The 20,194-nt window shown below is 38.6% G+C and overlaps 1 protein-coding gene and 1 long non-coding RNA gene across 4 annotated transcripts; one reads left to right on the top strand and one right to left on the bottom strand.

Moving 5' to 3' along the window:
- Positions 1-275: 275 nt before the first annotated feature.
- LOC108167254 (uncharacterized) lies at positions 276-2,304 on the bottom strand. Of its 2 annotated transcripts, none has more exons than XR_014085045.1 (3): positions 2,082-2,304; positions 1,611-1,713; positions 276-980 (listed from the first exon to the last, which is right to left on the bottom strand). It is a non-coding gene; the product is annotated as an uncharacterized LOC108167254 (long non-coding RNA). The 2 variants fall into 2 exon arrangements; XR_001777606.2 differs by having other exon boundaries at positions 276-951.
- LOC103481420 (transient receptor potential cation channel subfamily M member 4-like) lies at positions 1,679-20,015 on the top strand. Of its 2 annotated transcripts, none has more exons than XM_008436825.3 (28): positions 1,679-1,905; positions 5,016-5,077; positions 5,147-5,324; positions 6,280-6,460; positions 7,466-7,635; positions 8,824-9,001; positions 9,146-9,210; positions 9,285-9,518; positions 9,791-9,893; positions 9,972-10,093; positions 10,185-10,484; positions 10,954-11,055; positions 11,176-11,304; positions 11,934-12,063; positions 12,514-12,659; positions 13,404-13,516; positions 13,607-13,720; positions 14,891-14,937; positions 15,026-15,258; positions 15,338-15,453; positions 16,104-16,236; positions 16,319-16,493; positions 16,981-17,146; positions 17,255-17,436; positions 17,902-18,034; positions 18,106-18,178; positions 18,988-19,081; positions 19,245-20,015. In XM_008436825.3, exons 1-28 carry the CDS (start codon positions 1,843-1,845, stop codon positions 19,274-19,276), a joined length of 3,774 nt encoding a protein of 1,257 aa, XP_008435047.2. In that variant the 5' UTR covers positions 1,679-1,842; the 3' UTR covers positions 19,277-20,015. The 2 variants fall into 2 exon arrangements, with proteins under 2 accessions (XP_008435047.2, XP_081456677.1); XM_081600551.1 differs by lacking the exon at positions 1,679-1,905 and adding an exon at positions 4,820-4,944.
- Positions 20,016-20,194: the final 179 nt, after the last annotated feature.

The raw sequence follows: 20,194 nt of genomic DNA, 5'->3' as shown, positions 1-20,194 counted from the left end.
TTTTCAGCAAGATATAGGAGATTGTTCTAAGTCAATAATTCCTTAATATTGATGAAAAAGTTCTAGTTCCACTGACACTTATAAAATGACTTAAAAACAACATCAATGATGAAAACCAGTTTTTACTCTTTTCAATGAGAATAGCTTGAACAGCTCCGCTTCTTCAGCGCCTCCTGGTGGTGAGACCTCGAACTGCAACAACAGTTCCTGCAGCCGCCGATGGTCCAAAGTGACGGTAGAGATTCAGACCAATAACACAAATCACTCTTTTTGAGTTGAGTTTCCATGTATTTATTTAAGTTATACCTTATTTATTTACATTATATTGAATAGAAATAATGTGGGGTAAAATATTTATAATATTTCCTTAATATTATTTGGGTGTCAGCTGTTCTGGAGCTATTAATGGGTGATGCGTGTCAGCTGTTGTAGGAAGTTTATAGCTTAGAAAATATAATTATTACTTTATAAAAATAAAAAATACAACTGAAGTGTACCTTACACAGTTTGTAAATGGTTTTAAAAAGTTATGAGTTCAAACATCCCAATAATTTCCACCATATTATTTCTATGGTTTGAAACTCCTTTAATGAGAAGCACAGAAGTGGTGCACCCAGTTTCTGCGGTGCACTGCTGGATCAGATGGCTGAAAAAAAAATCCTGCCTTTTTTCCTCACTTACAAAAGAGAGAAATTCATTTAGAAATAGACGATAACCTGTTGTGAATTGGTGGGTGTCAGAGAAGTCTTTCACTGAGGGAAACCAGCGAAAGCAACGTCCAAGAATAAACTTTCCTTCAGAGGATTAGTTGAAGGCCACGGTCCGGTCCCCTCTTTTTTGGAAACTTGACCCGCTGCCCTGATCTGCCGGTCCGCTGGGGTCGTCCATCCTCAGCGTGGACGCTGAGGATATAGCAGCCGTGTCAGCTGCTACATCCTCTCTACTGCAGAGCTTTCATCATCTCAGGGAAAATCTCATCACTTACAACACAGTTTTAAAAAAAAATACATATTTACAGCTGGGACGATTAATCGTATTAAATGTGATTAATTCAAATAATCATCAACTAACTTAGTAATTGATTAATGGTTAACTTGAGTATTATGCAGACTCAGAAAAAATATAATTTTGTAAAAGATAAATAAACTCAGAGCAGTGATTAAACCAAAACTATACAAGAAATATACAGATAGAAAAATAAGCACCATTAGCAATCCAATTATTAAAAAATTAATCAGTTTATCTACAAATTATTAAAATAATGCTGTTGCATTTTAGGTAAAATGTTTATCTTGTTTTTAAAAAAGGGGAGGGGATTGATTATTTGTTTATTTGCATCTAATGTTTAAAAAAAGGCTTAAGTGGTTAAATGAAAAATCTGCAGAACGTGACATTTTTTATACGAATATCAACCAAAAATGACTAAAACAATCGTTTTATTTTAAGCTTTTGTCTTCAAAACAGTGAAACCATAAACAAATACCATACAGCTGGTGTAAACAACCAGCTAAAGTAGTAAAAAAATGTATGAAATTAATAGATCTGTATTTAGTTATGTCAGGAAGTGGACTCAAAAAAGGTAGCAGCTGACGTCATTGGTTTTTAAATACCTGTGGTTTTGACAAGCCACGCCGATAGCCATACAGCTGAGCTGCGAAACCACACCCTGTTAGGTGTGTCTGGGCTGCAGCGCACCTCGTTTTTCCTCTTTGGCTGCAGAGACAATACAAACAGGAACTGATATTAGAGAGGAGGGAAATGGCCCGAGAGAAATCCTAACCTCGAGTGATTTCCTCTACAAAACTTCCCACTGACAAGGACGCAAAGGAAAGAAAGGGGAAGATGAAAGACGCCGGAGAAATGCGAGGAAGCACAGACAAGCTCAGTAAATCTGAGAAAGACCAGGTGGGTAAACCTTTAAGAAGAGAAACAACTAAACAAGTAAAGCGAGGTGTGTCATGACGGCTGTGATGGAAAAGAACAATTGAAAGGTGTCCTCAGAGCAGTGGTATGCATTGTTGAGAGTCTCGAAAGTAGAGAAATATTAGCTTTGTGGGGACCTCGCTCACCCACTTACTTACTGTCGCCGACACCGGTCATAACAATGTTCTGTTTATGGAAACCCACGTCTCTGTAGCGGCGTCATTACGGAGGGAGCGTAAAAGTCCTGCGTAATCTTCAACACCACTTGTCCAGCAAGTTACCGGAAGTTAGCTGACGTATCGCCTTGGGTAATTAACTGAATAAAAGCTCCGACCAGAAACACATTAAACTGTTTTACACTTCAGAGACGACGCTTAATCAGTTGCAGGTGTTGTGCCGGGATCTGTTTGCGCTCCTACATTGTGATTTACGGCTTCTTTCTAACTCCATGGTGCGTTTAAGTCAAGCCGTACAATAAAACTAGTAAATTTATAAGCGTTACTGTTCACCTCAGACCCATTCAGACTTCCTAAATAACATTTTAGCTATTTTAAAAATAATAAGAAATATTTTGATACTTGTTACTAAAAGACGCACTATGAAAACAAACATTAAAAAATGTCCTTTGGATTCCTTTAGCATATAATCCGTTAACAATTTAATACTCTGAAAGATATTGTCAAGCGGTTTATTTAAAAAAAAAAAAAAAAAAAAAAACTGAATCTACACTAACGTATTTGAATCCATTTGCTAACATCAGTAAACATAAAACAACTGACTTCTTACAGATTTTTTGAATAGATCTAGAAGCATTGAAGTTGCATTTGTATGGAAGAAGATTAATGCCACTAAAAGAGAAAGAAAACAAACAAACAAATCTGAATGCCACAATTCAGACTTTAATGCAGATAAGCATTAAGAAATGCCCTCTTGTTTCAGATTAGATGCGAGTTGTGCAGGAGGAGGACTAATTTGTTGTGGATTTATGTGTTTTATTTCTTCACTCAGCGTTCTGATCAAATCAAATTGTAAGTTTGTCTCCCTGGGGCCTCGACTTGTAGCGATTTAGCAGAAAATTGGACATGGATATCTTTTCATTCGACGTCATCAACCAGACTGTAGTTTTGTTGCAACTTGAAATGCTCGCTAAAGATCTTTGATAATGGAACCATCCCAGTCTTTCCTGGTCTTCTGACTGTTTTATTATTTCCAGCTTTTCCTGTAAACCATGCGGGTTCAATAAAGGTAACTGCATGCAAATAAAGAGGACAGGTTTGGTTAGTTGGTTATGAGGTTTTGGGAATGACATCACACCTGTTATCTGCATGCCATCAGTAAAGTTTGTGTTTCTCTGGTTAAATAGTTACTCCTGCAGCCTTCACAACATGGCATACACATACAGCAGAGATATTAATATTAAACTCAGGTTTTCCTGCAGCTGCTCTATTTTCTTGTTCAGACTTGAGGGGTGGTTAATTTTTCCAGTTTTCAAGGACAAGCAAATCCTGTGTTTTGCACATTTATATTTTTTAACACTGAAACCTTGACATCTGTCGTTTAAGCTCATTTGAGTCCATCAATTTAAAAAGATGCTTCAATAGAAAACATTGGTTTTCTTCAGTTTATCATAACGATTGTGTGCAGAATTTCTAATAATTTGAGTTGGAATATTTTTTTTACTAAAAAATATATTATTGAATAACCAGTTTAAGTTGTTTTTATTGGCCTTTATTACAAAATGTATACATAAATGATCTAGTGTACAAGGTGTACTTGAACATTAAGTTTATTGTTCTGACCGTAAAACACTGGATAGAAGTGCAATGCAGAGTTAATTTTTCTCAGAAACTTGTCTCCTCACAGCAGCTATTTCGCCAGACTGAGGGCCGCGTTCCATTTCTTTCAGCGGTGCCAGTTGGCACGGCTTCTGCATGTTCCGCGTCATGTGCAGAACTAAAAGGAGCAGACCCAACATGTTTAACACGTCAACTCCTGTCAGAAACGTATTCTGCAAAGTTCTGCACATTCCTTCGCACTACTTTGTTTATGCCACTTTGTGTCACTATATATATATATATATATATATATTTTTTTTTTTTACTTGCCAGCAGATTTTTTTACAGTAGAAGGAGGGACTGTATATTCCTGAGTTGGTCGACATTTTTCATCAGTTTGTGAAATTTGTCAAGTTTTTAACAAAAACACTTCTTGCACTTGCAGTGGATGACCAGTAGTTGGCAGTGTGTTGTAAGATGCACCAGTGTCCTCGTGGATGGATGGATGGATGGATGGATGGATGGATAGATGGATATAAATATTATTTAAACAAAAAGTGTCCTCTTTATAAACTGTGCTAACTGAAACGCAAAATATTTAAATTACGCATTTTGTCCTCATAAGAGAAATCTGGATAAACATCAAGTATTTTAATAAATAAATCATTTCTCAGCAAAACTGAGGGCAGCAAAACAAAAAGTGCTCTTCACTCTCAATTTCCCCCAAATCACAGAGAAGACATCTTTGGTCATCCTGTGGGACTGGCCAGTGGTCTGTGTGCATTTATCACATACAAATCTACAAGAAACACAAAAAAAAGTCTTTTAGGATCTGTCCACTGCAGTGACCGCCATGCATGACAGGGTTAAATTATTATTAAACAAACTCCTATATGTTGATTAAAAAAATAGTTAGTTTTGTCTTATTTCACGTGAATTAAAATATTTGCACTTGAAATTGGATCAAAAATACTTGTTAATATTAGTGTTTTTTTTTTTTTTTTTTGCAGTTTTTCAAAAATATTTCTAATTTCTAAGATGTGAGAAAATCAGCCTGTAAGTCGGGGACGTCCGCTGCTGCTTTGCTTCATAGATTTATGTTGGCTGTGCATAGATCCCTGTCAAATCAGCAGCGCCCCGTCAAAAGTCACATTCAGGTGTTCGGGTCGAGCCTGACTCAGCAGCTTGAGACATTCTCTGTTCCCTGCTGCATTTTCAACTCCCTGCAGGCAACATGCACAAAAGGGTAAGAGTGGGTTTAACAGGACTTAGCAAGCGCTTCACTTCAACTTCCTAAACTGTTTGAAATCATTACAGACTTGGATTGCCAAGATCTACAAGAAGAGGGTTTGCACCACCTTTGTGGAGGACTCTTTCAGGTAAGTGCAGCGTGACGGTTACGTGCCGCGGTGTGGATGTCGGACCCTCATCTGGTCTCTTTGTGTCAGTAATGGAGCGCTGTGTCAGTGTGGAGGAGCGAGAGACACCCACTCCTCCGTGGCGCTTGGGGACTGCTTCAGCACGGCCATTGTGAACCGCTGGGACAGCGCCCAGCACTCGTCTGAATACCCGACCGACGCTTTTGGAGAGGTTCAATTTGCAGGAGCCAGCAAGAGACACAGCCAAGTGGGTCCCTTCTGTTTGGCTTTAAGAAATCTGATCTGAGTTGGTTAATAAATGTTTGTTTTAATCTTACGACCTAATTATCAAGAGAGATTGTAGTATATGTCAACACATTGGAGATTTCTGACCTCTGACTTGCGGCTGCACTTAAGTAAATAAATTGTCCCATTGTAGATTTATTCTGTTTCAGACAATCAAACTACTTTTACTATCAGAGAAATAACTGAGTAAATACAAAATCCAGTTGTTAAATTATGGTTTTATTTGTAAAAGTGATCCAAAGCAACTTGGCTTCATGTGGAAAAGCCTAATACACTGCAAAACCCACAAAATCCTACCATGTAGTTTTTAGTGTAAATATCTTGACGCATTTGAAATAAGACAAATTTAACTTAAAAATAAATTTCCAGAAAAACTTTCCAATAGTTTTAAGTTTTATTGACTTAAAACTACTGTTTTAACTAAATAAAGCTAATTCCACTGGTACCATTACCTAGCAACCCCAGCCAAGCCCAGCCATTACCTAGCAACCCCAGCCAAGCCCAGCCATTACCTAGCAACCCCAGCCAAGCCGAGCCGTTACCTAGCAACCCAGTTCTAGTTCCACTGGCAGATTATTTCACTTATAATAAGACATTTTTTGCATGTTATAACTCAATTTTTCTGCCAAAAAACTAAACCTTTTTCATCAATATTAATTAACTATTGACTTAAAACTAGATCATATTTCTTGCTGGAAAGTTTGATTTGCCATATTTCAACAATACTAAAAATATTTGCACTAAAAACTAGAAAAAAATTACTCAGTAAGATTTTGTGTTTCTGGAGTGTATCAAACAATCACAGGTCTGTAAGAAATTTGCGTAAACCTGTTATTGACCTCATGTCTGATCCCTCGCTCTGATGCGTGCTGGTTTCTTAGATTTTTTTTTAACTGACAGAAATGTCTTTCTGTCAGTTCTTACGCCTGTCGTGGGACACCCAGCCATCTATGGTGTACAACTTGATGACGACCCATTGGCATCTTCCCGTACCAAACCTGGTGGTTTCCGTTGTGGGTGGAGAGGGCAGAATGAAGGTCAAGACCTGGGTCCGAGAAGTCCTCCGGCAGGGACTGGTGAAAGCAGCACAAAGAGCAGGTGAATGTAAACCGAGGTCTTTAAAACCCAGAGCAGAAAAGATGGAAAAGGGGCAGCGAGACGTTTTTCTCCAAAATGAAAAAGTCAATTATAATCCAGAACAGAATGTCCTTTTAGACAAGGAACTTTTTGCATATTTACATTTATTTACTCATTTTGTTCACACACAATCAGCTTGAAAACTCACAGAAATGCTAAGTATTACGTTGCTGTTGTATCATATCACTTTGTTCAGTGTTAAAAGCATTTATACTACATTTTCACTCTGTCCAACATTACAAGCACTAACGTTTGTGTATTCTCCTTTGATTTTATATTGTATAGATCAAAGCAATGATCTGCTTGTTAATGAACTGCTTGCACACTGCAAAGACACAAAAACTCACCAAGTATTTTTAGTCTAGTTTCTAGTGCAAATATCTTGGTCCACTTGAAAGAAGACAAAGCTAACTTACAAGTAGCATTTTGGCAAGATATATGAGCTTATTTTAAGTCAATAATTCTTTAATATTGATTAAAATGTACTAGTTACATTGGCAGGTTATTTCATTCATAACATGGGAAAAATGTCTTGTTATAAGTGAAACAATCTGCCAGTAGAACTAGAACTTTTTCATCAATATTAATCAATTATTGACTCTAAATAAGCTCCTATGTTTTGCTGAAAAGCTACTTCTAAGGTTTGATCTTATTTCAAGTGTGCTGAGATATTTGCACTAAAATCTAGAGCAAGAATACTTTTAAGATTTTGTGATTTTACAGTGCACAGTCAAATCAGCTGATCACAGCGCTTATTTCACACACGGCTACAAACAAATGGAAGACAAAAATCTGACAAAACTGCAGACGTAGGCTGATTAAATTTTGGTAAATCTCCAAAAGGCTCAGACATACTTTAAACATCTTTCATGGAAAGATAAGGACCAAGTTTAGAGACTTTGATTTGTCATGGACTCCTGTTTAGACTTTTTATTGAACACGTAATGTTGAACTGTCCCTGCCCAGGAGCGTGGATCTTTACAACAGGACTGCGTGAAGGCGTCGGCAGGTGTGTTGGCGAGGCGGTGAGAGATCACGCCACTGCAGCCTCCTCCGACTCCCTCAACAAGGTGGTGGCCGTGGGCGTCGCTCCGTGGGGAGTAGTGCACAACAAGGAGCAGCTGGTCAACCCCAAGGTCATTGTTTTAAGAGTCACATGATCTTACCCTGGAGGTTTCTATGCTCTGCAGGAAGGTGTGATGTTTACTGAACATTTTCACCTTCATTTGGGAAAAGGCATTTACTTTGGCTTGTTCACAAACACGAGTATATCTTCAGTCTCTGTTTTACACCACAAGTACGCTGCAGAACTAATAAAAAAGACACAGATGATGTACAAAGTATACAATACAAAACATAAAGTAAACATATTACCTTGACCCGTTGGACTTAAACTAATTTTCTGTCTTAATCAACATTAGGTCGGTTTGTAACAACTGTTTCCAAGCTTTCAGAAGCTGGAAGTTCAAATATTATAAATTATTTGAAAAAAAAGAAAAGATATTGAAAAGAGAAAGCAAAGCACTTGAAATGAATCATGTTGGATGAACTTTCGTCGTGGCGTTAACGTCACCACAGCTACACAAAGCGGCGAAACACGAACAGAAAACGGACACAACTTCTTGAAAAAACTCAACCCTACACATCGCTAACAGAGCATCACAACCGCACTGAGGCACAGTGGCTGCCTGTTACCTGGCAACCCCAATAAAACCCAGCACGTCACCTAGCAACGCAAGGAGCTCCAGCACTTTTGGTCAGGTGGTTTCACAGCTGTACAACGGCTGCTGGAAAAGTGTTTTTTTTTTTTTTTTGTTGACTTGCCACCTATAAACTGCTTACTAAAATTTTGTTGGTTGTGTAGGAGGCTCCTCTTCTGCTTTTCAAAGATTGTACGGCTGTTTTAGTGCGCATCTGTTTAGCCGTTTGCATGTGCGAGTGTAAACATTGGTTTGGGGGCGTGGCCAGCAGCAGATTATTTGGATTTAAAGTGACAAGACGCTCTAAAACAGTTCAAAACATGCAGAACTGAGTAGACTGAAATCTCATTACTGAAGGAGGATTTTTATGGAAAGAATGTAATGAAGATGTTTTTAAATCACCAATAGCTCTATCCTAATCTGTTCAAGAAAACATAATGGATCTCCTTTTAATGGTGGAAAAGGTTCTGTAATGCCTTTGTCTCCATTTTGTGCATCACTAAAAGCTACCATTTGTTCAGGGATGCCTCCACTATTTATACTCACTGCAGATAAAAAGATACATTCATTAATTTTGCCGGTTTCTCATCTGAAATAAATTATTGTGTATTCTTTCTTGAGCAGGGCAGCTTTCCTGCAAAGTACTATGTCCAGAACCCAGTTCGGGATTCCTGCTGTCTGGACAACAACTACCAGTCCTTCCTGCTGGTGGACGATGGGAGTGTGGGCCGCAGAGGAGGAGACACTGTCTTCAGAGCCAAGCTGGAGGACTACATTTCCCATCAGCGCACAGGAATATGGGGTTAGAAATATATGTATTTACTTAATGTTCATGAAATGGATGAAAAATAATCTAAGGGCTTCTTAGTAATTTGAACTATTCTGACCTTTTTGGGTAATCTGGTAAGCATAGAAATGAAGGTAAAATGAATATTTTTCTTAACAGGTAGTGGAACAATTGACATCCCTGTTCTTTGTATGTTGATATCAGGAGACACAAGCAGCTTAAAGGTGAATTGTCAACTTGATTACTGTCGTTTTGCCTTAGTTTACGTGGTAATCATGGATTTTCTGGTCTCTGCCAGCGAATGGATCTGTCGCTGAAGTACTCCATGCCCTGGCTGGTCCTGGCCGGTTCCGGAGGCCTAGCAGACTTTGTTGCCGACCTCCTGGAGAACGTGTCTGCTGCCCCAGGATTCCAGTCCAGCAGTGAAGGTGACGGCGAATCCGGTCCCAGTGTGGATCTGAAAGAAAAAGTTGCAGAGCGAGTCAAGAAGCACTTCCCTGCAGAATCGGCGTCTGACAAACTTGTTGAGCGTGTGAGTTCTGCTTGGTTTTTCTGTACTGAAAGAGGAAGTGGTTTTTTCTGCTCTTTGCATGTCGAACTTGAAACATAATAGGTCACTTTTAAGAAAATACCAAGAAAATATTTACCCAAGTGCTTGTGGTGAGAGTTTTGGTCCAGCTGCCCAAACAGGTCGGGACCGAAGGTGGTTGAACTTTAGTTCTTGTTTCCTGAAGGTGTCCCTCTTTGATTCTTCAGTCCTGATGGAGGCCAGTTTTTTTCTAATTTTGACGTCTCTGTCTGCAGGCTCTGAGCATCTACCAATGCAGAGACTTGATTTCAATCCACTATGGAGAGCAGGAGAGTCCCACAGACTTTGACACAGTCCTCCTCAAGGCATTGGTTGGAGGTAGGGAAAACCTTTAAAACTAAAACCTGCAGATGTTTTTATGTGGTCAGACATGTTTGTTTTCTGTTTGTCTTGCAGCCAGTAAGCAGCGGACGTCGGTTGAGGCCAGTCCGCACAACGAAGAGCTGAAACTCGCTGTTGCATGGAACAGGGTTGACATTGCCAAGAGCGAACTTTTCAATGGAGACATTCATTGGAGGGTAAATGGAAAGAAATGCAGAGTTTTTTACATTTTCTTTCAATCGTTTTACCTTTTTCTTGGTTATAAAAATGTATTTCTCGTCCAAACAGTATGAGGATCTGAAGGAATCCATGACGGACGTCTTGGTCAATGATAAGCCGCAGTTTGTGCAGCTTTTCACTGAGAACGGTCTAAACATCGTCGAATACCTGACCTACGGCAGACTGGAGAAGCTCTACCGCTCCGTTCCCGATTCAACGCTGTTATATCAGCTGCTTCAGCGCCACTTAGTGGTCAGACTTGGAACTGCAACAACTTTGCCTGCAGCAACTAGTGAGCCAAAAGGCCCTTTCAAAATGACAGAAGAGGACTTTCAGAGCGAGCCAACGACAGACATCACTCTTTTCGAGGTGAGTTTCCACCTCCTTCATCAATATTAAATCTTATGAGATTGTGGAGCCTTAAAAAACTCCTTCAGCAGCCAACTGAAAGGTACAGCAGGTCATTCTGACCAACTGCTTTCTGACTGCATACAACCAGTAATGGACCATTAATAAATTGCTGAAATATCTCTACAGCTTCCAACACTACTGCCTCTGTTATCGCTCCTCTATGATTTTTATACATTGCTCTAAATATTGTTATATTTTAGATTGTTTTTCATTGTGATTTGAGTCATTGTGAGTTGTTTATGCTGCTGTGACACATGAAGATCCCCATGGTGTTTTTTTCTATCCATCTGTCTACATCTCTCTATATTTTTGTCTGTATCTCTGCCTACATTATTCCATCACTCTCTTTCTATCACTCCATTGCTAATATAAAAATTATGTGAGGATAAAACACCAACTGATGAAACTTTATTTTCCATATTCTTAGATTTCAGGAGTCCTGGATTTGTTACTGGGTGATACCTGCCAGCCGTTTTACTACGACGTTTTGGGAATTTCAGAAATCAGCTCTAAAAGGAAAGCTGTCAAGGTACGCTTGATTTTCCTGTTTGTTTTTGTCAGGTGTTTGGATAAGAACCGTTTTGTTTCTTTTTTAGATCTCAGCTGATGTGAGCCGATGTATTTGGGTCTTGTTGTGTTTTTTCCTCAGCGTGTCAGCAGGCTGCTGTGTGAAAATCGCTCCTATCAGAACCAGCGCTGCCTCTACCCCTGGGCTTCGCTCTTCATTTGGGCCGTTCTGCAGAACCGCACTGAGATGGCCACTTTCTTCTGGGAGATGGTAAAATATCTGACACAAAACAAGAATGTACAACATAACCTTTTTTTATTAGACAAAAGCTAAAATATGGATCCTAATTTGAAATGTTTCAGCTCTAACATGCTAATTGAGAGCCTGCTAACTTAGAATTATGCTTTCTGTCCCATTTTTGTTTCATTTTCTGTTTAAAAGGTTAAAAATAAATTTGCATTTGTCTTTTGGGTTTGTCTCATTCAGCTTGTTTACTGAATGAGACAGTAAACAAGCTGTCTTGTTTATTGTGTGTTTTTTATTCACACAAAACCGTGAAACTATATTTAGGTGTATTGTTATACCCAATATATTATGATTTGTACACAACCTTCTGCAACTGTTAGTAATTTTTTTTCATTCTTTCAGCTTTCGACATTTTATATTGCTACTAGACATTTATAAATGAGAAATAGGTTGTTTTTAAGGACAACCAAATTATTTATATAAACATTTTGTTTTTGTCAGTTTGGTCTATCAGAAACATTTCTTACATTGTCAGATTTTCCATTTTTAAGTGTCGGGAGCGTTGCATTGAAAATAAACGACTGTATGGACCTGAGAAAATAATATTCTCTAAAACTGTTTCACGTCTTTGCTTGTCCTGCCGTGTTTGTCAGGCCGGAGAGTCGGTGCTGACGGCTCTCAGTGGCTGTAAGATGCTCAGAGAGCTGTCCAAGCTGGAGTCTGAAACCGAAATCAAACTGTCCATGAAAGATCTGGCCCAGACGTTCGAGAACCTGGCGCACGGTGAGACGGATACCAACATGTTCCACTTTAATTCAGCCACACACTAAAATACATGTTGAGAAATAATGTTTTGTAGTCTGCTAAATTTAGAAACGACTCCAAACTTCAAATAATATTTGTCTCAAAATCTTAATGGCAGTGATGAAGGTTGATTGACTCCATAAAACTGCATTTTTATTTTGTGTAAAATCCTTCTTTAGAGCAGGTTTGCAAGAAAGCTGTTTTTATGGAATAAACATTATTTAGTCAGGGTTTCTGGTACTGATTATTTAAAATTGATGCTTGGGATTTTATCAGAACATTCCTAGATTATTTATTCATAAAATTAGCATGAATTGCATGGTTTGTTCAGATTATTGTGTAGCTTATTCTGATCTCTTGTTAACTGTGATGCCTTCGTGTCATCAATAAATCTGTTTCAGGCAAACTAATCTCCTCTCTTTGTCTAAGATATCTTCAGCTCTTGCTATCGTAGCGATGAAAGTCGCTCCTTCGACCTGCTGATCAGGAAATCTCCCGTTTGGGGAAACACCACCTGCCTGCAGATGGGCATGGGCGCCGACGCGCGCCTCTTCTTCAGCCATGACGGCGTGCAGGTGCATCATCGTTTTTGCACTCTGATTATTTATCTGTGTCCACAGCAAAACGGTAGTTTGGGGGAAAAATGTAGCTGTCTGTCCAAAGCAATTCTTTAAGGTCTGTTCTGTTCTTTCCATTCAGACTTTTTCCGTTTGAAGATTTTGAGGGGAAAAAGCCACAGAGATTTAAATTTGTGAATTTAGCCGTCAGTTTTTAATTGTGCTTAAAAATGTTATCAGTAATTGAAAAAACATGAGCATCTTCATCCAGACTTTGCATTCCCATGTTTTTGTCAACACCACATAGTGGTGGGACCACCAGCACTTTTAAACCAACTGAACAAGGAAATGTTTCAAACATAAATATTTCTATTTGTAAATGATATACAGTGAATTATGATTTGGTACTTGTTGTCCAAAGAACCAAAGAAATAAACTGAGCTTTGAATATTTTAAATGAATAAAGAGTCAGATTTCTTTATAGGAAGGGGATGTGTAAATTGTTGTATATCCAAAACATAAAAAGATTTAGCCAAATTTAACAGAATAGATTTGTGGACACCAATGTCAGCTTCTGAATAGATGTGGTAGAATTTGTTAATAAAAGACTTACAATTTTCTATTGTAAAAAATATCTCAAATATTAGTCCAAGGGCCACAAATGGCCCCTGAACCACACTTTGGACCCTTTAACCACAGCAGCTCAGCCTCTTTCTGCATCTCTTGATGATCCCACTGGACCTTGTCTCTTTTCCCTTCCAGTCGTTTTTGTCCCAGATCTGGTGGGGCGACATGCAGAGAGACACGGCCGTCTGGAAGCTGCTGCTGACCTTTTTCTGCCCTTTCCTCTGCTACACAAAATTCATTTCTTTCAGGTGAAATCTGCAGAATCTCGGTTGATATTAGGTTCCCAAATGGGTCGGAGTCACTGTAACCTTGATTTGCATGTAATATTTCCAACACAGGGAAGATGGAAACCAACAGGAGGAGGAAGGAAGGAGCAGCGATGAAAACCTGAGTCCGGATGCGGACAATCACTACGGGACAACCATCTTCTCTTTCTCCGACATCAAACACATGTAAAGTTTAATTATTCTTCTATATTTGCTTTTTTTGGCCTTTTCACCAATAAACATTTTCCCACATACAATTCCCTGCAGGAGTAGGAAACCTTTTCACATGTCGGCATTTTGCAACTATGCAATGTTTTCACCAATAAAAATCTGAAAAGCGTATATTATGTTTTCACCTCCATTTACTGTAACGCCCTTAAATAAAATCCAGTGCAATCAGGTTCCACCTACTTTGTGGATAGAGTCCTTCTGTGTATAAGAGTTTGTGAAGCAGATAAGAGGGAACTTTGGAGGAGCTGCAGAGTTACAGAGCTCAAATCTGACCTTTTATACCACAGTATAATTCCCTAATATTGAATTTAAAAAGAGTTTTGATTCAGTGGGTTGAATGCATGTCACACTTTTTCATAGTTTAATTTCCAAAAAGTTTGAAAACCTCATGTCATTTTTCTTCCATTTCAACACTGCATGCCACTTTAATGTCAATAACATAAATGGAAGTTTGTGGTTCTCTCTTTGTAAATGATGTTACATCTATACGCCTGCAACTAATGATTCATTTAGTAATCAGTTAAACTATAAATTATTCGGACGATTAATCGAGCAAAAATATTGGCACTTTGTGCAGATTTTTCATGTAGTCCTTTTCTGTATAATATTAGAAATACATTAGATGAAAGGTAAAAATATTATTGCTCATCATTCCTTGAGTGAACACTTGACCTTTTTGATGCATCTGCAGTAAAACAAATCCTTCTAACGTGTGAAAAGTTCAGTCCTTTCTGCTCGACTTAACATCAGGTCAGGCTAGGGATGATTTGTTGATTATATTTTACATTAACTGATTACTAAAGATTCTTTTATTTTAGTTTTTACAACAGTTTAACCTGGTGAAGCTAAAACTATTCCACTTGATTTTTGTGTAGAACATATTTACAGAAGAATGTTTTTATGTCTTAAATGATGCAAAATGTAGATAGTCTTTGAACACTTTTGCTCTCTTAATTTCTGCTTTGAGTGTGTTTCAGGAATTGTTTATGTACTCCAATTAACAATTAACATTGGTTACAATAATTGATTCATTACGATCAATCGGATTAATTGTTTCAATCTTCAGAGGTTTTATTATCACACATTTTTGCTGTTTTCTGAACTGAAAATCTCTCATTTCATTAGTGAAGTTGACGGCCAGCTCTCCAGCCCCAGGAGTCCCAGCATCAGAGGCGAGGCTCTTCTCCAGACACCATCACTGAAAAACACTTCAAACATCATTAATGCTCATTTCCAGGATCTGTTTTTACTTCGACGCAGGCGTTCCTGAACCCTACAGACCGCCGCGGCGCCCATTTATCGTGTCCCGCTGGCGCCAGTTCTGGTTTGCTCCTGTCACGGCATTTTTGGGGAACGTCTTGATGTACTTCCTGTTTCTCATCCTGTATGCATTTGTGCTGCTGTTGGACTTCAAAGGCCCTTCAGGTCTGGCCGCTTCAGAGTATGTGCTCTACTTCTGGGTTTTCACCATGGTGTGTGAGGAGATAAGAGAGGTGAGAAATTACTTATACACAGATTTTTCTGTTGCTTTTCTAATAAGCTAATATGTTATTTATTTTTTTGCTCTTCCAGACTTTCTTTTCAGGGGTGATGACTTGGCGTCAAACACTCAGAGTTTACATTCAGGATGTGTGGAATAAATTTGACCTTCTTGCTATAACTCTTTTCATCTCGGGATTAATCTGCAGGTATGAACTTTGAATTAATTTCAACTCATTTATATTCTCCCATTTCACAACAAAAAGTTTCTGAAGTCATTTTTATTATCGCTGCCGTAGAAAGTCTCAAATGATTTTCTGTTCTGTTGGTTGTACATTTAAATGTGGTTGTTTTAAAGGCTGACCACTATATGGTGCTGTTACCACAGTATTTATTTTGTGTTAAGAGGACCTATTATCAAAAAATCACATTTTGAACATTTTTATAATTCACACTGCTTAATATTTCCCACCCAGTCAGTTTTTTGTCAATTAGTTAATTTATTTTGATGTCTGAAAAACCTTCCAATATTTAAGTCACATTCAGCAAGCATTGCGCCGTTACCTAGCAACCCTAGCCAAGCCCAGCCCCGTTTCCTAGCAACCAAGCAGATCTCCAGCACATTTGGTCAGCTGGTTTTACCGCTCTATGTGCTCAAAACATTCAGAACTGACCAGACTAAAATCTAGTCATGTAAGAATGATTTAGTGCCAAACAATGTTAATGACCATGCTTTGTGTCGCCCATAAACCTATTCTAACCTGTTCCAGGAAGCATAATAAGTTAAGTGTAGTTTAAAGTTTGACCACCAGATGGCGCTGTTACCACACTAATTATGCTTGCATAACATTTATTTCAGAATGTTTGAATGGTCTTATGAGTATGGAAGGGAACTCCTCTGTGTGGACTTCATGGTCTTCACCCTTCGTCTCATTCACATTTTTGCCATTCACAAACAGATGGGACCAAAAATTATCATTGTTGGCAAAATGGTGAGAAAAGTTTCCAAATTATTATTATGATTGCGCATCATTTTTTACAGTGCAACAAAAAGCGCGTCTCTCTTCTTTCAAGGTGAAAGACGTCTTCTTCTTCCTCTTCTTCCTGGGAATTTGGATCATGGCGTACGGAGTGGCGAATCAGGCTTTGCTTTACCGCCGCGATCCCAATTTTGATCGCATCTTTCGCAGAGTTTTCTACAGGCCGTACCTGCACATCTACGGTCAGATTCCTGTGGAGGAGGTTGACGGTAAGATGAGCGTTTCCTGGATTTTGTAGCATTTTGGAATTTAATTTTGATATTTTACGTATGTCTAGAAAAGTACTCAAAAAGAAAAAAAAAATCAGATTTTCCACCAGGTACTAATGCAGAATGTTGGATTCATTCATCCTCCGATTTGTCCCATAATCACTAAACCCTTTACACAGCTAGGCATCTTTCCTTTTTTCCGTTTGTCCGTCCATCCATCCATCCACCCATTCATTTATCCATCCATCCGTCAATCTGTTCATCCATCCATTTGTCAATCTGACAATCCATCCGTCCATCCATTTGTCAATCTGTTCATCCATCCATCCATCCATCCATTTGTCCAGTCATCCTGTTCATCTGTCCTCCCATTGGTTTATCTGGGTTTGTATATAAACGGTAAACTGACTGACAATAGAATAAAACATAACTGTACTTTTTCTCCTGATCTATGTGTTTTTTTGTTTGTTTTGTTTTTGTCCTTCAGTTAAAATGGTTTGGGACGTAGAATGCACGGATAACCAGACGTTGGTTGATGGAGGCGCTGAGCAGTGCAGAAATTCCTCCGGTAACTGGTTGGTGGTCATCCTGCTCATGGTTTATCTCCTGGTGACCAACATCTTGCTCATCAACCTGCTCATCGCCATGTTCAGGTCGGTGGACCAGGAACGGACAATCGGACGCCTCTGATTCTGGGTTTAACTGAATGATTCTGGGTTTAAATAACTGATTCTGGGTTTACTCTACTCTTGTCCTCGCAGCAACACTTTCACTGAGGTCCAGGCCAACAGCGAGTCCTACTGGAAGTTCCAGCGCTACAACCTGATTGTCCAGTATCACTCCAGGCCGTCACTGGCTCCTCCGTTAATCATCTTCTCCCACATCAATCTTTTCATCAAGAGGAAGATCCGTAAAGTTCCCTCTGTCAAGGTTCAGCAGTTTGGTCAGTATTTTGATTGCATTAGCAAAGTTGGGTGTTTCAGATTCTTTATTTGGGATTAAAAGTTTGAGTATAAAACTAAAATATACATGAAGTTATTTTGGAGACCAGATTTTGCAGCTTTATTTCAGACAAACACCGTTTCGTGCTAAATTATGTAGTTGTAAGACATTCAACTGATTCAGGCACAGAGTTGACTTAAAGTCTAGTAGAGAGCATTTAGGGAGCATTTAGGGTTAGAGCAGAGACTGTGAGTCAGCTTTCGTCCAGCATTAGTGTGTGACCTTACTAATGCTCTCCTGGATGGTTCAGTATTTCCTAAACACATCCCTCAGTCAGTGAAAGTCATGAAGGTGTAAAGTCAAGCATCTCTTTTGTTTTGTTTTGTTGCTTACTGTCGCCTTTTTAATGAAGATTACATGAGGATCAACTTTATGTCACAATCTGCCCTCCTTTGCCTTTTTGTAGTTCTTCAGTTAAGTCAGAAGGCTGCCAACAGACTGATGACGTGGGAAACGATCCAGAAAGAAGACTTCCTGACGGCCCAAAACAAAATCCAGAAAAGCAGCGACTCAGAGAGGCTCAAACGGATGTCTGTCAAGTGAGTGTATAGATTACTACTGATGATGATGATGATTATTATTATCATTTAATCTCTGTTTTTCTCTCTAGGATGGACAGTGTTGCTAAACACATGACTGAAAACAGAGACCTTGACCAGAGACTCCGGGCTCTCGAGAACGAGGTGAGAATAAACTTGACGCTGCCTTTGGCCCGACAGTCACAGCGTTACCTGTTTCATTAATGTGATAAATAACAAAAGACAGAAAAATTACAGAAGGATTGAGTCTTAAATATTCCAAAGTTACATCATGTCTTTGAATGCATTAATGTTGGAACAGCCTGAAAACAATGAAAAAAGTAGCATTCAGTATCATGTCAGAGTCTCTGATGGCCAAAGCTGGAAGGATTGGTGGATAAGGTGATTATTTCCTTACAGGTATTGATCAGCCAATTATACATAAATACATGTGAATTTAAGAAATAAATACCCCAATTCCCTCACTCATTTGAAATATGTTCCGCTGTCATGACTTTGTTCCTTTATTCTTGCTAAAATACAGAAAACAACAAGAATTTTCTCTTGTAATTTTTTTAATGAAACCAACAAAACAAAACCACAAGTAAAGAGGCAGGCAGGGAACATGGAACAGTAAACAAAGTGAAAGTCGCATCAGTTTGACCTTCAGTAACACTTATTAAAGCTAGCTTAGCCTTTATATTTGTTCTCTTTAATTACAAAAATTGCAGATAATTGTTCTCCTTCTTCTTAAGCTGTTATGTTATACTACTAACATGCCTAAATTTCTCCAACATGGCTGTTGAGTTTCTGCTGAATGAATCCTAAAAATAGGCCCTGGAGCTGGACTCGCATTTGCTGAATTAAAGTCAAAAATGCAAAATCTAAAGGATTCTTTGGTTGCTTGGCATCATTTTCTTCTGTTAGGGGAAAATAGCTCGATGAATTTACCTGTTTTTTCTTCTTCTCCTCAGATGGAGAACTGCTCAAATGCTCTGAGATGGATTGTTGACACGTTAGCACAAGGCGGCGCGTTTAAACCGCCCAGACCGCCGCCCACGTTCAGAGGTAATCTCCAGAACTATGCAAAAACCTTCACGGGCGTCTACAGGAATATTGCAGGGATTTAATGTGACACAGACTTTAAACCTGTTTGACTAGTGATTCAAAACTTCTGGGTATTTTTCCTCACTTCTACCATCTCATGTCTTTGCTGTGGTTTCCCACACAGATGGCGTTCCCAGTTCTTCCGGTTCATCGTAGCTGGACCTTAAGGACACATGTGAACCAGGAGGGAATGGCCTAAATGGAACATGACACACTGGCAGCTTGTTGAGGCACATACATGTAGTTCCCACCCCTCATTGTCACTGGATTAAAAACAACAATCCGTCTTAAAAACCTTCAGACGCACCTAAACGTGGAACAGTATTCATGAACTGATATTGAAATGCTGATTGTTTGTTTACTATGTTTGCATTGAAGTCAGTTTAACATGATCTATGCTGTAGTTTTAACATCTGATCTAAAACTGCCCTGCAAAAACACAATCCTAACTAAACTTAAAATAAGACAAAACTGACTTATAAGTAACTTTTCGGCTTGTTTTATATTTCTGTTGGCAGATTATTCCACTGATAACATGGGAACATGTCTTATTAGAGAAAATAATCTGCCAATGGAACAATAACTTTTTAATTCCATTTTAAGGAATTAACTTAAAACAAGCTCATATATCTTGATGAAAAGTTTTTTGGGAGTTAGTTTCACCTCATTTAAAGTGTAGTAAGATATTGGCGCTAGAAACTAGACCAAAGCAACTTGGTACGATTTTGTGTTTTTGCAGTGTGTGTATGTTTACTTGGGGAAATGAGTGTTTCATTTTATTGTGTTTATTTACAGTCAGCGGTTGCTCAAAATTAGCTACAAAAACTTTTCTCTCATTGAGCCTAGGAATTTTATACCTTCTGTCTAATAAATGCATTAAATTATGTTGATTTAATGCTTTTTGTGTTATTGAGAGTCTTACTTAACCTTTTGTTCCCTCACACTTGTTTTCATAAATTTGGGATACTTTTTATACTTTTCATATCTATTAGATGGATTTTGTCCAAATCTAGAAGCCAGTTGTCTTAATTTCAATCTTCAGAGGTGGGTTTGACTTTTCTCATTTGGTTAATT

This window comes from Poecilia reticulata, chromosome 19 (assembly GCF_904066995.2).
Source record: "Poecilia reticulata chromosome 19, P_reticulata-male-v2, whole genome shotgun sequence".
In the NCBI taxonomy this organism is placed as follows: Eukaryota; Metazoa; Chordata; class Actinopteri; order Cyprinodontiformes; family Poeciliidae; genus Poecilia; species Poecilia reticulata.
Note: the sequence above shows the minus strand (reverse complement) of the source record. Positions and strands in the feature narration are given on the sequence as shown.